Here is a 17,716-nt window from a genome sequence, read left to right on the forward strand (position 1 = left end):
GTTTTATGAGATTGGAAAAAAACATTGGGAGGGATCTTAGACCATTCCTCCATAAAGAATGTTTACATTTGTTGGATGATATAAATGTATTTATTTGGCGTGGAAATCAGGATGCATAAGCAGAGAATAACCCCATACCTAATGTAAAATATAACCATACTAACCCCTACCCCTACTAACGACACGCATCAATCACTACATCAACCATTGTCTCCTGACTCCCACTAAGAACTAAAGAGCAAGTATATGATATATTACAGATGAATAAAAAATTGTTACATAAAAATAAAGATCACCCAATCTCAGAAATGCTTTCTTGTATTTTATTGTGATGGTGGGGTCATAAAAAAACAACTATAAAAACAGACAGATTAAACAGGAAATGTATAAAACAAAGAGTAGCCTCTGACATATAACAGCAATGTAACAAATTGGCACAAAACTGAAAGAAAAAGAGTATGTTGACAAAAAAAGGGAGTTACGTATATCTTCATAACAACAGCGAGGACTCATGCATTTAGTCACACAGTTAGTTTTCAGTAGATTCATATCAAATTAAGGACAAGGTCAGTCTAACCAACTCGTCTGATGATGGATGCACATGGAACACTTCTCATTTCTCTCTTCATTTGTGTCTTTTCTTGTTCTTTTTTTACAGCTTAAACAGACATCATGTTGACGTAATACTTCAGGTTGCTTTTTTGAAAACAAACTTCATGACTCCTAGAGCTGTACTTCTGACCGCTCTGGATTCATTGACCTTCAAATCATTTTTCATACTAAAATATATTATTATTGTATCAATTCAAACTACAGTATTGTACACTACAATGTGTGTAATAAATAACCATAAAGAAATATAAAAATAAGACACATAAATATAAAAAGTCCTCTAAAAACTAAATAGGTACACTTTCATCAGTGACAAGGGTACTAATACTGCCAAATGCACACATGAAAAATACTAAAGCCAAACTGAAAAATAATGAAGTAACACTGTTAGGTCAAATCAACTGAAACACGTCATAAAACACAGGGACCATATTCACTAACATTTGTTACCTGAAGTGAGGGTTAGTTTGCCACCATTTTTTAAAACAAGTGCACTCAACTAATAATGGCTGACGCTCCAACACAGGAAAATCCCCTTAAACACAGTAAAAACCTTTCCCATCCATCTTATACTCTTTGTCACTTTGTCACATGAAAGATTCCTTATTCGTGCTATTGTCCGCGTCCCAAATGGCCACTTTTTCCCTACATAGTATAGTACTTTGGACCAGAGCCCTATAGTGCACCAATAGGGAATATGGTGCCATTTGGGATGAAGCACTATTTAACAAAAAAATGTGTCCAAGCAAGTAAACAAACATTATTCAATATGGGCCTTGCGCAGATTGAAAGATGTACTGGCTACATCCGTGAAGTAAAAATAACACTGTTCAATGGCACTTACAGCACACAGGACTGGTCTTGCATAAGGCTGGAGGCATTGGGGTGGGGTACAATGCAGAACTGCCCCCCTCCTGCTTCATATGACCCTATAACACTGATGATCATTGATTAACAACTAACCTAACCGAAAACAAGGGGTGTCCCAATAATCAAACCTTTCTCCAAACGTGCGCACTTGTTCTCTTCCCTTCATGGATTTGAAAGGAAATGACTAGTATACCAAATATTGTGGAAACTTCTTGTAGTTTAGCCCATGCCTACACCAATCCAATGCTTTTCAATTTGTGGGGAGTAGTAAACAAGTTCACACTTCAGGAAGGAGAGATTATTGGGGCGCGACCAAGGAGGAGCATGGTAAGAATGCTGGATTTGAGGTTGTGACACCTTCCCTGATAGGACAGTTTGGTTATGGCATCAGATGCCACATCATCATCCCCACCCTCTCACCCTCTCACTCTCCCTAGCCTGGTCCCAGATCTGTTTGTGCTCTTGCCAATTCCATTGCTGTCCTTGACAAGCCAAACATGGCAAGACAATGAGTGACAAGGAGTTAACATGATAGAACAAACACTCAGAACTCAGGCTAACCCCTTCCCACCCATAGCCCAGAATCCTCTTTTCTTCTTAAGGCTAACAATCCAACTTAAAACAAAATGCTATGCTAAGGTTAGCTAACATAAAGAAGATCTATAGCTAGTGTGTACATAATCATACTAAAGGGTGAACAACACATCATGAGGCATGTTTTATCCATAGGTAAACCAGGAATACTGTAGTGCAGATGTTTTGTTTTTTTACAACTCAATAAAATACTGATTTTAGCAAACACCATCATTTGGCAATAAAAAGGTATAGAAATCTTTCTTCAACTGTACAGGTTAAAAGGTTAAAACATGAGCTGCAAAATGAGTAATAACACTGACGAACAGAAATGACCTGGGATCGGATGTCTCACTCTCAGTAACAAATGTCCATGGGTGTTTTTCTTCTTCCTTCTTTTCAAATGTATAATACTTCTATAAACAAGGTCTAAGTAACACTGATTTTTTTCCACAAATAAAAGTCACTTCTTTTTTGTCTAGTTCAGGCACACCTGGGTTTGAACACAGTAGTGGACCGACAACACAGCATCAACATGGCAGCCATGTTTGTTTTGTTTCTTCTTTTGACAACAAGACAATATTTTCCTGTCCTGCTATTTGACATTTTCAACACAAAATGTATTTTTCATTCACTGTTCATCTTGTTTTCCTCTGTTTCTTTCTGTCCATTTTCTAATGTTTCTGTAATGTTCTCCTTGTCCACATGCAGTTCTTTGTCCTCTGTTTCCTTAGCCTTCTCTGTTACCACAGTTTCCTTCTCTGCCTCTCCTTCCTCCCCCTCCCCATCTCCCATCACCTGTACCTCCATCTCCTCCTCCTCCTCTTCCTCATACACATCTTTCTCCTGCTGTACAGACTCCTCTCTGCTCTCTTCCTCTCTCCTCCATTCCTCTTCCTCCCCCTCCTTCTGGTGTGCCTCCTCCTCTCTCCTCCCTTCTTCCTCCTCCTCTCTTCTCCCTTCCTCCTCTTCCTCACACACCTGCTCCTGCTGTACATACTTCTCTTCCTCTCTCCTCCCTTCCTCCTTATTTTCCTGCTGTCCCTCCTCCTCTTCCTGCTGTGCCTCCTCCTCTCTGCTCCCTTCTTCCTCCTCCTCTTCCTGCTGTGCCTCCTCCTCTTCCTGCTGTGCCTCCTCCTCTTCCTGCTGTCCCTCCTCCTCTTCCTGCTGTGCCTCCTCCTCTCTGCTCCCTTCTTCCTCCTCCTCGTAGATTTCACTCTCTTCATCATCCTCGCCCACCTGCACCACCCGTATGTCGTCCATGCTCATGGCTTCCATGCCTTCCTCCTCTCCTTCCTCTTCCTCCAGCTCCTCCTCACTCTCCCTCTCGTCTGAGTCCAGTTGGGAGGGAGGGGAGGTGGGCCGGCTATCTGACTGCTGCTCCTCTGCTTGGGAGCTCATTTCGGGGGTCATCCTGAGCCGATGCCCCACCTGATGATCTCCTTGGGGCTCCTTCTTGCAGTATGAGTATCGGTGGTTCATGTGCTGGGAGTAGGAGCCCGAGTGGGAGAAACACTTGCCACACTTGTCACACCGGTAGGGCTTCTCTCCGGAGTGCAGACGCGTGTGCTCTATCAAGTGGTGCTTGTGTTTGAAGGCTTTGTTGCAGATGCCACACTCGTGTGGACGTTTTCCTGAAAACAGAAGAGAAGAAGAGAGAAGAGTAGATTACTTTGGTGTCCAATGTACATGGATGTTTAACAGAAACTTGATTTACAGTTTTTTTCGATTGCTAAACGACAGTGGACACAACTGGAGTCACATGTGCAAAACTCTAACTACAGTCTGCACAGCAGCAGTTCATGTGGACCAAACTCTAGTTCGTTTTTCATTGCTTGAACACAGTTTTCAAAACTCTACACACTTATCCCATGACTTTAACCACAACCTGCACAACACTGTGGATTTACAGCACTTTGTTCAAATGCTAACACACTGCTGTCAAAACTGTGAACCACACATTCAAAATGGAATAGATTTCAGCCTTGTGCCTTTCAAACACTGCTGATTGCAATTTCAGCTGAAAGGCTAAGCAGGTGTCTTGTTTTAGACTTGTTAGTGAACACACACACATATTACAGTATATAAAGGTAGAGCTCAGAAAGACTCATTTTGGAAATGGAACAAGGAAGATGGGTTCGTGGAGGGAGAAGGGTGGCAGGGAGAGGGCGGATGCGTGGAGGAAGACAAAGAAGACAAAGAGCTGTTATTTCAGATGAAATAAGGGCTACACTTATAGACCATGTCGTGAACCATGGTCTCTCATTGAAAGAGGCAGGGTTGAGGGTGCAACCCAATCTGCAAAGATCCACAGTGGCATCTGTAATGCGAATTTTCCATCATGCAAACAGGTGAGAGTTACATCCTTACAATAAATGAAAACATTACAGGAATCTATTTTGTATTGCAATTATAGAATATTTACACAGATATATATTACAGTAAGTTTGACTGTAAAATATATTTTTACAACAGGACCCAAAGGCTGACCCCAACAGGGGGAAGAGGAAAAATATTTTCAGATGCGCAGGAAAATGCTAAAATGCTAAAATGCTAACAACTATTGCCCGAGTCCTAAAGAAACACCAAGTTACAATGAAACAGTTATACACTGTACCGTTTGAGAGAAACAGTGAACGGGTAAAAGAGCAAAGATACCAATATGTCCAGGTAAGACATCTGAGGTTACGTACACAGCTATACAAAATATTTACAATAAAAAAAACACTAGCATTTCTACAGTAAAACTGTGCACTTACTGTTTTTCAGAGAGTAATGGAGGTGGAAGCACTGGAAAGACCACATTCATTTGTATTTATCGATGAAGCTGGATTTAACCTTGCCAAAACACAGCGCAGAGGAAGGAATGTTATAGGTCAAAGGGCCACTGTGGAGGTTCCAGGCCAAAGGGGGGAAATATCACCATGTGTGCTGCAATGGCCAATGATGGTTTGCTTCTCAACACACCACTCATTTGCCCATACAACACAGAAAGGCTTATAGCTTTCCTAGAACAGCTCTATGCTCAGATAGTGCCAGCAGAACAGGGGGAGCCAGTAAGAAACCCCCAAGTTTTTGTCATAGTTTGCGATAACGTTGCTTTTCACCACTCTGCAGCTGTCACAGATTGGTTTGCAGCACATCACAGATTTATGGTTTTGTACCTGCCTGCATATTCACCCTTCCTCAACCCAATAGAGGAGTTTTTCTCTGTCTGGAGGTGGAAAGTGTTTGGTCACCACCCACATGACCAAATGTCTCTTTTGGAAGCCATGAGTGCCGGATGTGAGGACACGAGTCCAGAGGACTGCCAGGGATGGATAAGGCACTCCAGAAAGTTCTTCCCCAGGTGCATGGCAAGAGAAAACATTAGATGTGATGTTGAAGAAAACCTGTGGCCTGATGCTAGAGAGAGGCAGGATTAGCCCCTCAATTATTTGTTCGAATTACAGTATGTACTTTTAGTTTCTACCTTTTTTTTTCTCATTACTGTAATTCCGTAAATTACTACAGACTATTGAAGCAAATTGCTAATTTTCATTTACCTTAAAGAATTGTTATGTTCTAAAAATTTTAATAAATCATGTGAAAGAATGTCACTCTTTTCTTTGAAGAAAATATTACTTTGTATGAAGTCACTGAAATTGTTCAAACTGTAAAGATGAAAAGTTTGTATTTTCTGTATTGGTGTTTGATGCTAGTGTTTTTACTCTCAGTGTGTTCTGAGTGACAGTGTGTGTTACCTCAGTGAGGGTTGGGCATAGTGTTTGGCTGCACTGAGCGTGTTTTGAGCCATGTGTTAAGAGTTGTGTTGCTTGGAATGAGTTTTGCAGGTGATGTGAACTGTTTAGCTCAGGTGACTGTTGGTAGTGCAGACTGTAGTTAGAGTTTTGCACATGTGACTACAGTTGTGCCCACTGTCATTTAGCAATCGAAAAAAACTGTAAAACCCTCTGAAAGACAGACAGCCACATACTGAGTTTGGGTTGGAAAAGTTGGAGAGAGAAACAGAGTTTCAAACTCAACCAACTTCTCCATTAAACACACCACAGGTGTCTGCTTAACCCTGTAAAAAAGTTTTTTTTCAATCCGCAACCCATTACACTTGATTTGCTCTGTGTGTGTGTGTGTGTGTGTGTGTGTGTGTGTGTGTGTGTGTGTGTGTGTGTGTGTGTGTGTGTGTGTGTGTGTGTGTGTGTGTGTGTGTGTGTGTGTGTGTGTGTGTGTGTGTGTGTGTGTGTGTGTGTGTGTGTGTGTGTGCGCGCGCGCCTTGCTTTTACCATTACATCAGGTCCGTCACTGTCTACATTACACTGACCTGCCTGTAGACTTACTACCTGTGAAACCAACAGCATTTGTTATGGAAACAGTATCATAACACAAACTCTCACAATTAAGTATACTGAACAAAAATATAAACATGCAACAATTTCAATGATTTTACTGAGTGACAGTTCATATAAGAAAATCAGTCAATTTCAATAAATTCATTAGGCCCTAATCTATGGATTGAGTGGGCTTGGGAGGGCATAGGCTCATCCACTGGGGAGCCAGGCCCAGCCAATCAGAATGAGTTTTTCAACACAAAAGGGCTCTACTAGAGACAGAAATACTCCTCAGTTTCATCAGCTGTCCGGGTGGCTGGTCTCAGACCATCCCGCCGGTGAAGAAGCCGGATGTGGAAGTCCTGGTCTGGAGTGGTTACACGTTGTCTGCGGTTGTGAGGCCGGTTGGACGTACTACCAAATTTTGAGGCGGCTTATGGTAGAGAAATTAACATAAATTTATCTGTCAACAGCTCTGGTAGACATTCCTGCAGTCAGCATGCTAATATCACGCTCACTCAAAACTTGACACATCTGTAGCATTGTGTTGTGTGACAAAACTGCACATTTTAGAGTGGCCTTTCATTGTCCGAAGCACAAGGTGCACCTGTGTAATGATCATTCCATTTAATCAGCTTCTTGATATGCCACACCTGTCAAGTGGATGGCTCACTAAGAGGGATGTAAACAAATTTGTGCACAAAATTGGAGAGAAATACACTTTTTGTGCATATGGAAGATTTCTGGGATATTTTATGTCAGCTCATGAAACATGGGACCAACACTTTACATGTTGCGTTTATATTTTTGTTCAGCATAAAACACTTCAGAATATTCCCCCAAACGGATTCCAGCAGGTCTGTTGCACAGGAATATAAAATAAACAAACATCTTAGGGTGAATGGAGATCAAGTTAGCTTCCAAATGCTGAAATTTTCAAATATTCTGCTTGACCGGTCCCCTAGGGGCCCTGGTTAAAAGTAGTGCACTATAAAGGGTTCAACTGGGCCCATCCAACGGGGCCGTTAAACACCCCCTTTTCTGAAGTGATTTGGACACTGCCTGCCTGTCCTACGCCAGGCCAGGATTGCTTCCCAAATGGCACCCTATTTCCTATATGGACCCAGGTCAAAAGTTGTTCACTGTATAGGGGATATGGGGCCATTTGGGAAGCAGACCCAGGCTTCACAATGCCATTGGCTATGTGTGGTCTGAGAGTAGTGCAGTCATGGCTGGACCAGACCAATACCCACCTGCCCTCTCAGAATAGAATGGAGCACGGCTAATTGTAAACAGACTTTGTGTCCCAAATGGCACCCTATTCTCCTATGGGTCCTGGTCAAAAGTAGTGCACTACATTTGCACTACATGGGTGCCATTTGGGATGCACACAGAGCATTTTCTGGCAAATCCAAATCGAATCAAAGTGCTGGAGCCAGTAGTTACTCATGCATCTCATAGGAAATAATTCATGTGTGTTTTACGAGGACATTAGGTGGTTTAAAGATGCAGAAAAATAGCTCCTCCATTTCCTGGTTGCAAAAAGTCAAATAGTTTGCCTAATTTCAGTTAATGTGACAAAACAAGCAGTTATTGGGTAGAATCTGTACCATCTAAACTGCTGTGAAATATATTTTCCATAACCAAAAATATTGTATTTTCAGCTGTTTGAAGCTGGCTAAAATACCATCTTCAGGGAAGAACCATTGGTTTACCATATGAAAGTGACAGGTAAAGACCTTGGTGTTTTAAATGCCTGTCAATGCCATCCACATTCTTCATATCATGCAAGAAGTGAAGTAATGTCTCATAGCACAGACGAGAAGGAATGGCATAGGCCGGGCAGCACTCATTAAAAGGTCAAGAATTATCAGAGTAGGAGTGCTGATCTAAGATCAGGTTCCCACCTGTCTGTATAATCTTATTCATCGTGATCTACAAGGCAAAGCTGATCCTAAATCCACACTCCTACTCTGAGATGCTATATACTGCCCCTGACCCAATGGACCCGCAACCACCGGGCATATGATTTACCTGTGTGTTCGTATTTATGCCTGAGCAGGGAGCTGCTCTTCTGGAAGATCTTGTCACATAGGTCACAGGCATACATGCCACTCTCCAGCCGACGCATCTTCTTCTGTGGAGGGGCTGAGTCCGAGTCATTCTGCTCCTCTACCGCCGACACGCTCTCTGAACTGGTGTCAGCCTTCTCCTCCTCCTCAAAGTAAAAGAGAGATGCTTTAATCATTTATCATTATTATTAAGTATTTCACTTATTATGCTTTTCTTTACATAAACATTTTCCCAGTGCTTGCAAAGCAAAATAATTATAATGCAAAATCCGAAATCTGTTCTAATGTGACATTGCTATTACTGTATAATCATGCAAGACTAGACCATAAAAGCAGCAGTATGTTAAACACAGTGTTTCAACTGTCACAGGCCTTTGTGTCAGTTCTAGTGAGCCAGCAGGAGAACTTAGAGAGATCTGTCTGCCAGACACTGACAGACGTGGGTTTTCAGACAGACCGCGCTGTGAGCTGCTCGCACACACACACACACACACACACACACACACACACACACACACACACACACACACACACACACACACACACACACACACACACACACACACACACACACACACACACACACACACACACACACACACACACTGGAAGAATCCAACTCAACTCCAGGCTGCGGCAGATAATTCTGTCTGCTGTCATGCACGCACAGAGTATTAGGTAACTTCACCTGGTACATACATCATCCAGCTCAGGGAAGCCTGGAGGGAGCCCAAACCATTCAGCCAGGACTGCTTTCATTTTTCCACAGGCAGGGGGAAAGCGTTCCAAATTACATCCGATTCCCTATATAGTGCACTACCTTTGACCAGAGCACTATGGGCCCTGGCCAAAAGTTCTACACTATATAGGGAATAGGGTACCAATTGAGATGCAGACTTACTTCTTGGTGCTGGGTTATTCAGGCTACTCAGTAAAACTGCAGGAAACTGCAGGAAACTCACAGTGCATTCCCTCCACTGTGTTCTTCTGTTCTGCTCTTCAACTGAATCAATGTGTTCTGTTAGACATAACACTCTCCTCTGTTGGTGTGTGTGTGTGTGTGTATGTGTGTGTGTGTGTGTGGTGTGTGTGTGGTATCCCTCTCCTTCACTGATTGATTTTCCCCTAATATTGACGAATAACCATCTCTGTGTCCCATCTACTGTATATCTTCCTATTGTCTCGTCTCACACATTTCAAACATACTGAATAGCTTGCTCACAAACTAACCTGGCAGCCGTTGAGTATGACGGTCTTCTGGGCTCCGTCGGCCCCAGTGGCGTTGCTGCCTGCTTTAGTGGTGTATGTGTAGGTAAGCTGGGGGATGAGGATAGTCCGTTTGGTGGTGCCAGTGGAGATGGCCCTGAGACAGGGCACACCGCTGCCCTGGTTGGTGATGGCTACTAGCTGGGTGGTCATGATGTTAACCGGGCTGGAGGTGGCCATCTGCGGGGGGGAAGTGACGTAGATGGTGTTGGTGGTTCCCTGAGCCTGGAGCTGGGTTTGGAATCCTGGGAGCTGGGTCTGGAGCTGGGGTTGGAGCTGGGCCTGGAGCTGGGGTTGGAGCTGGGCCTGGATCTGGGCTTGGAGCTGGGGTTGGAGCTGGGACTGGAGCTGGGTTTGGAACCCTGGGAGCTGGGGTTGGAGCTGGGCCTGGAGCTGGGGATGGGACGTTTCCTTCTTCAAACAGGTGAGGTTGAGGGGTTGCTCCTGGGGGACATGGGGGACCTGGGGCTCTGATTGGGGCTGCTTGGGAAGGGACAGGTCCAGGGGAAGATCTTGAGACTCGCCCTCTGAGTCCTCCTCCGTTTTCACGATGACCCGGCCGCTGGAGGAGAGGTTTAGTGGTGAGGGAGCCGAGGCTGAGACCAAGGGGGAGGCGGAGGTCGAGGCAGGGGAACTGTTGGGAGGTTGGGAAGATGATGTCTCCTGGGTTTGGGCCGAGGCGAGTTGCTCCTCTGTCTGCTCTCCGCTCTTCTCTTGGGCCGCCTGGGTCTCTGTGCTAGGACCTGTTGAAGGTAGAGGGGAAAAGGAACCAGGGGGCTCGACAGTAATCTGACCGGACTGCATCTTCTCAAACCATTTCTTGACTATGTCCACGGGCAAGCTGACGTTGTCAGAGATCTTGGTCAGCTCTTCCTCGGTGGGCTCTGCGTTTAAGGCAAAGTAGGCCTTGAGGAGGGAGAGCAGGTTCTTCAGAGGGGGCTGGCCTGGTGTTATCCCTGCTTCTGCCAGCAGGGCGGCGATAGAGGGGTCCAGGGGGCTGCCGTCACCCCCCTCCCCATTGGTAGGTTTACAGTGCTGGAGCATGTGTAGTGCATCCAAACCACCAGGACAGTCATCACACAGCAGACATGTTGTCTTGCCTGTCTGGGCCTTTGGTGTTTCACCCTCCTTACTCTGCTCTGCCTCGGTCTGAGCCTCCTCTTTCTCCATCTCCTTCTCAGACTCAGAGTCGGGCTGCTCGGTCTTGATGATGCTGAGGTCCTGGATGAGTTTCTCTGTTACTTTGGAGGCTGGCTGTGTGTTTGTGGTGGTGGGGGCAGGGAGAGGTTCCTTCTTGAGGAGCTGAGGTGCGCTGGGCTGTTGGGCCAAGCTGGGCTCCAGGGTGTAGTTAATAATGATCTTGGTGGTTCCGTCTTGGTCCACGAAGCCAGGGAGGCTGATGGCTGAGATGACCTGCTGCCCAGCCTGCCCCACCACCCCCTGCTTGGACGTCACCAGCCCGTTGGCCGTCCCCAGCACCTGGCGAAACACGTTCCCATCCATGGCCACCTTGGATATAAGAGCACCACAATGGAAATAAGTCACTTTTGGTGCTATCCTTGATGAGTAGTGGTAATAAAGCTTAATGTTAAAATGTGTCAAATTCACTGGGATGATAGACACACCAACTGTGAGGTTAACAAATGACCACAACATCAAGGGGCTCCATACAATAGCTAGATTTGGTCATTTCTGGCCGCAAGGGGCCCTTTAAACCTTTTTGTATTTAAAAAATAATCATTTTAAATGCATGGTTGAATTCTGTTTTTAAATCGGCAAATAAATACAAATCAAACCTTGAGTACGTTCTGCAGGTCGCTGAGATTAATACTTATAGGAGACATCAAACCAACGGTGGGCAGTACCACCGCTTGGACCGTGCCCTGGGGTACCGCCATGCCACCGGTAAACACTGTCCCGTTAGTCCCTGCTGCCCCGTTAGGCCCCACTGCCACCGGCTTGTACTCATATTCCACCGGCTCTGATTTGATCTGGTTGACGGGGAGCTGCTCCTGAAGGGGCTTGCCATCTGTCTTCTCCCCCCGGAGGAGCAGTCGGGTAGGGGCTACGGGGGCAGTGCCGGAAAGCTGGTTCTGGGTGGTGGGGGTCTGGGAGGCCTTCATGACTGGTCGGGGGGTACCGTTGACAGGCACCATGCCAACACACTTCTTACTGCTGATGTGGGAGCTGTAGGACCCGGAGTGGGAAAATCGCTTCTTACAATTGTGGCACTCGTATGGCTTCTCTCCTGAGAGAAATGTGTCAAATAAGAAGAATAGAGTAATCAAATAAAGCTACTTCCAGGAAACATCTGAAAACATAAGGGTTGTGTCCCAAATGGCACCCTATTCCCTATATAGTGCACTATGTTTGACACCTACGGGCCCTGGTCAGAAGTAGTGCACTACCTGGGGAATAGGGTGCCATTTGGGATGCAGATGCACCTATTATTAACAAACAGGCTGAGGTAATGGAGTCATGTCCCTGAAGCCAACAGCAACAGAATTATGACACATTGGCCAGAAGCACAGATTCAATAATTATCATAATCAAGAATCAGAAATTATAGAGCGGCATATTATAAACATATCAAAGGAAATGGTTAGTTAGATACATCTGGACCAGCAGTGCTGTGAATATATTGGTGAGTCACTAAGATTCGGTCCCAAATGACACCCTCTTCCCTATAGCCTATAGTGCACTACCTTTGACCAGGACTGTGTCCCAATTGGCCAATAGGGCTCTGGTCAAAATTAGTGCGCTATATTAGAGAATAGGATAGCATTTGGGACTTAACCATGTGAGTCATCCCATGTGTGTGTTGCCATGGTGACCAAGGTGTTGCCATTATTACTCACCGCTGTGAATACGCAGGTGCTCCTTCAGGTGGTGCTTGTATTTAAACGCCTTGGAACACTCTGTACACATGAACTTCCTATTCCCCCCTGTTGTTGTCGTGGTTTGGGGCATGTGGCGCTAGCAGACAGACCAGAAAGACAGACGGGTGAGTGAGGACACTCTCCAGTCAACGGGTACAGCATAGTTAATTTTTGCGTCCCAAATGGAACCCTATTCCCAATGCAGTACACTACTTTTGACCAGGGTTCTGGGCTCTGGTCAAAAGTAGTGGTAAAGTAGCGTGGTATATAGGGAATAGCATGCCATTTGGGACACTGCCAATGTGTTTGTTGTGCATGGTGAGAAGCCTCTTCAGTCAACGTGTACAGTGTAGTTAATGTGTACGTTGTTCATGGGGATGTTTTGGTCTGGGTGAATATATTACATTGTCCTAGAATGTTACAACAGTACTCTGTCTAAAGTCAGTGCATACTCATGTTGCTGTCTGAAGGGCGTGTAATGCATTCCCAGTCAACAGTAATAGTAATCCTGCGTGGCTCAGTTGGTAGGACATGGTGCTTGGATGCCAGGGTTGTGGGCTACATTCCCATGGGGGACCTGTACTAAATAGCATGAAAATGTATGCAGTCACTCTGGATAAAGACATCTTGGTTCAAATTACTCTGTCAAAGAATAAAGGGAGAGTTCTGTACAGTACAATTCAAATACGGGTTTAAACATTTAATAGGTCAGCTAAAATGTTGTGTTCATCCCAAATGGCACCCTATTCCCGATGCAGTGCACATTTCTGACCAGAAAAAAGTATGCATTATATAGGGAATAGGGTTCTATTTGAGACGCAAATTGAGTTTGCATCTGTGTCAGCAGACAGTGATAAAAACAGTGCTGAGATAAGACAGAATTATGAATCGTAATGCAAAACAGAAATCCATAAAGTGAATTTATTCAACAGGAGCAGATAAACATCCAGGATTTTTTATAATATACAGTATCAGTCAAAAGTTTGGACACACCTACTCATTCAACGGTTTTTCTTTATTTTTTACATTGTAGAATAAGAGCGAAGACATCAAAACTATGAAATAACACATATGGAATCATGTAGTAACCAAAAAAGTGTCATACAATTCAAAATGCTTTATGTTTAGTGGGGTGTTAGTGGGGCTGGGAAGGATGGCTACTTCTTTAAAGTAGCCACCCTTTGCCTTGACGACAGCTTTACACACTCTTGGAATTTTCTCAACCAGCTTCACCTGGAATGCTTTTCCAACAGTCTTGAAGGAGTTCCCACATATGCTGAGCACTTGTTGGCTGCTTTTCCTTCACACTGCGGTCCAACTCATCCCTAACCACCTCAATTGGGTTGAGGTCGGGTGATTGTGGAGGCCAGGTCATTTGATGCAGCACTCCATCACTCTCCTTCTTGGTCAAATAGCCCTTACACAGCCCGCAGGTGTGTTGTGTCGTTGTCCTGTTGAAAAACAAATTATATTCCCACTAAGCCGAAACCAGATAGAATGGTGTGGTAGCCAGATAGAATGCTGTGGTAGCCATGCTGGTCATGGCTACCAGACCTGGCCGGGGTATCAGACCTGGCCGGGGTATCCTGGAAGGATATTGATCTCATCCCGTCAGTAGAGGATGCCTGGATATTTTTTTTAAATGCCTTCCTAACCATCTTAAATAAACATGCCCCATTCAAGAAATTTAGAACCAGGAACAGATATAGCCCTTGGTTCTCCCCAGACCTGACTGCCCTTAACCAACACAAAAACATCCTATGGCGTTCTGCATTAGCATTGAACAGCCCCCGTGATATGCAGCTGTTCAGGGAAGCTAGAAACCATTATACACAGGCAGTTAGAAAAGCCAAGGCTAGCTTTTTCAAGCAGAAATTTGCTTCCTGCAACACTAACTCAAAAAAGTTCTGGGACACTGTAAAGTCCATGGAGAATAAGAACACCTCCTCCCAGCTGCCCACTGCACTGAAGATAGGAAACACTGTCACCACTGATAAATCCACCATAATTGAGAATTTCAATAAGCATTTTTCTACGGCTGGCCATGCTTTCCACCTGGCTACTCCTACCCCGGTCAACAGAACTGCACCCCCAACAGCAACTCGCCCAAGCCTTCCCCATTTCTCCTTCTCCCAAATCCATTCAGCTGATGTTCTGAAAGAGCTGCAAAATCTGGACCCCTACAAATCAGCCGGGCTAGACAATCTGGACCCTTTCTTTCTAAAATTGTTGCCACCCCTACTAGCCTGTTCAACCTCTCTTTCGTGTCGTCTGAGATTCCCAAAGATTGGAAAGCAGCTGCGGTCATCCCCCTCTTCAAAGGGGGGGACACTCTTGACCCAAACTGCTACAGACCTATATCTATCCTACCATGCCTTTCTAAGGTCTTCGAAAGCCAAGTCAACAAACAGATTACCGACCATTTTGAATCTCACCATACCTTCTCTGCTATGCAATCTGGTTTCAGAGCTGGTCATGGGTGCACCTCAGCCACGCTCAAGGTCCTAAATGATATCTTAACCGCCATCGATAAGAAACATTACTGTGCAGCCGTATTCATTGATCTGGCCAAGGCTTTCGACTCTGTCAATCACCACATCCTCATCGGCAGACTCGACAGCCTTGGTTTCTCAAATGATTGCCTCGCCTGGTTCACCAACTACTTCTCTGATAGAGTTCAGTGTGTCAAATCGGAGGGTCTGCTGTCCGGACCTCTGGCAGTCTCTATGGGGGTGCCACAGGGTTCAATTCTTGGACCGAATCTCTTCTCTGTATACATCAATGAGGTCGCTCTTGCTGCTGGTGAGTCTCTGATCCACCTCTATACAGACACCATTCTGTATACTTCCGGCCCTTCTTTGGACACTGTGTTAACAACCCTCCAGGCAAGCTTCAATGCCATACAACTCTCCTTCCGTGGCCTCCAATTGCTCTTAAATACAAGTAAAACTAAATGCATGCTTTTCAACCGATCGCTACCTGCACCTACCCGCCTGTCCAACATCACTACTCTGGACGGCTCTGACTTAGAATACGTGGACAACTACAAATACTTAGGTGTATGGTTAGACTGTAAACTCTCCTTCCAGACCCATATCAAACATCTCCAATCCAAAGTTAAATCTAGAATTGGCTTCCAATTTCGCAACAAAGCATCCTTCACTCATGCTGCCAAACATACCCTTGTAAAACTGACCATCCTACCAATCCTCGACTTTGGCGATGTCATTTACAAAATAGCCTCCAATACCCTACTCAACAAATTGGATGCAGTCTATCACAGTGCAATCCGTTTTGTCACCAAAGCCCCATATACTACCCACCATTGCGACCTGTACGCTCTCGTTGGCTGGCCCTCGCTTCATACTCGTCGCCAAACCCATTCACGCAGTCTCCTCTGAACAGTTGATGTTGAGATGTGTCAGTTACTTGAACTCTGTGAAGCATTTATTTGTGCTGCAATTTCTGAGGCTGGTAACTCTAATGAACATATCCTCTGCAGCAGAGATAACTCTGCGTCTTCCTTTCCTGTGGCGGTCCTCATGAGAGCCAGTTTCATCATTGAACTTGAGGGTTTTTGTGACTGCACTTGAAGAAACTTTAAAAGTTCTTGAAATTTTCCGGATTGACTGACCTTTATGTCCTAAAGTAATGATGAACTGTCGTTTCTCTCTGCATATTTGAGGTGTTCTTGCCATAACATTGACTTGATATTTTACCAAATAGGGCTATCTTCTGTATACCCCCTTACCCTAAAGCTCAAACGCATTAAGAAGGAAAGAAATTCCACAAATGAACTTTTAACACACCTGTTAATTGAAATGCAGTCCAGATGATAACCTCATGAAGCTGGTTGAGAGAATGCCAAGAGTGGCTACTTTGAAGAATATAAAATATATTTTTATTTGTATAACCATTTTTTGGTTACTACATGATTCCATATGTGTTATTTCATTGTTTTGATGTCGTCACTATTATTCTACAATGTAGAACATAGTAAAAATAAAGAAAAACCCTGGAATGAGTAGGTCTGTCCAAACGTTTGACTGGCACTGTACATCAAGTGGGAGGACTGCCCACTTGATCGTATATTAATAACAGGCAGTCTGTGAGGGGGAGTGAGCTCAAGCAATGACAGCATTAGTGCTGCAAAAGTCTGGGAACTGTCCCAAAACACACAGGTTTTCCAGAAATCCCGTTTGGAGATCCCTGGAATCAGGCGGGAATAGGTAGGAACGCCAGAATCCTCCAACAGGGTATCCTCCAATCACAGGGACAAGGAAAGAAACAGGCACACCCGCACACACACACACACACACACACACACACACACACACACACACACACACACACACACACACACACACACACACACACACACACACACAAACCAACATGTTGGTTGTGGTACCTGTACAGGTTCCTTGTGTTGAGTCTTGTGTTGGGTCATATGACGGTCCAGCTGTGTGCGGTAGGCGAAGGTGTAGCTGCACTGGGAGCAGCTGAAGTTGTCCTCACTCTTCTCGTGGCGCAGCTTGATGTGCTCCTTCAGGGCAGTGCAGCGTTTGTAGCCCCGCGAGCAGTACGGGCAGGTCAGGAGCTGGGAAAGAGCGTCTGGCGTGCCTGTATATATAGATAGAGAGAAGGAAAATACATTAAACGTGGAAGACCACGTTTTATGTGCCAAATCACTGAAAAGCTCTGCTGTCACTCTGAAGATGGCATCATTATGAGTAGAAAAATAAGGTACGAGTTTTACGGTGCAGTGATGTACCATTCTCGTCTGGGACCCGTCTCTCAGGCATGCTCTTCTGCTCGTCCTCTGGAGCTTCGGGGTAGATGACCGCTGTATCCCCCAACTGTAGCATCTCCTCTACCAGGGCATCCTTACCCCCCTCCTCCCCCTCTTCCCCTTCCTCCTCATCCTCCTCTTCAGAGCCACAGTCCTCCTTCACTGCAAAACAGAAACACAGGGATACATGGTTTAATATATCATGAAGCTGTTGCAGGTTCAGGTTGTTTTGTATGCCTAGTGGCTCTCTCAAACATTTGTATCTACAAGGAACTCTTTGCATATAACCATAATCTGTTGACAGGTTAATGTGGACTAAAATGTCAC

The 17,716-nt window shown here is 44.9% G+C and overlaps 1 protein-coding gene across 4 annotated transcripts in view; it reads right to left on the reverse strand.

The window, feature by feature from the left end:
• Positions 1-309: 309 nt before the first annotated feature.
• LOC112226560 (zinc finger E-box-binding homeobox 1) overlaps positions 310-17,716 on the reverse strand; it is a 116,136-nt gene continuing 98,729 nt past the window's right edge. For 3 of the 4 annotated variants that reach the window (XM_024390958.2, XM_042307727.1, XM_042307728.1), the window contains 7 exons: positions 17,372-17,551; positions 17,009-17,220; positions 12,577-12,694; positions 11,515-11,966; positions 9,683-11,227; positions 8,415-8,598; positions 310-3,689 (listed from right to left, as the gene is read on the reverse strand). In XM_024390958.2, coding sequence (XP_024246726.1) covers positions 2,683-3,689; positions 8,415-8,598; positions 9,683-11,227; positions 11,515-11,966; positions 12,577-12,694; positions 17,009-17,220; positions 17,372-17,551 — 3,698 coding nt within the window. In that variant the 3' untranslated portion in view covers positions 310-2,682. The remainder of the gene's footprint in view (positions 3,690-8,414; positions 8,599-9,682; positions 11,228-11,514; positions 11,967-12,576; positions 12,695-17,008; positions 17,221-17,371; positions 17,552-17,716) is intronic. The other variant, XM_024390959.2, reaches the window with a different exon arrangement.

The sequence above is a fragment of the Oncorhynchus tshawytscha genome, linkage group LG28, assembly GCF_018296145.1.
Source record: "Oncorhynchus tshawytscha isolate Ot180627B linkage group LG28, Otsh_v2.0, whole genome shotgun sequence".
Lineage (NCBI taxonomy): Eukaryota > Metazoa > Chordata > Actinopteri > Salmoniformes > Salmonidae > Oncorhynchus > Oncorhynchus tshawytscha.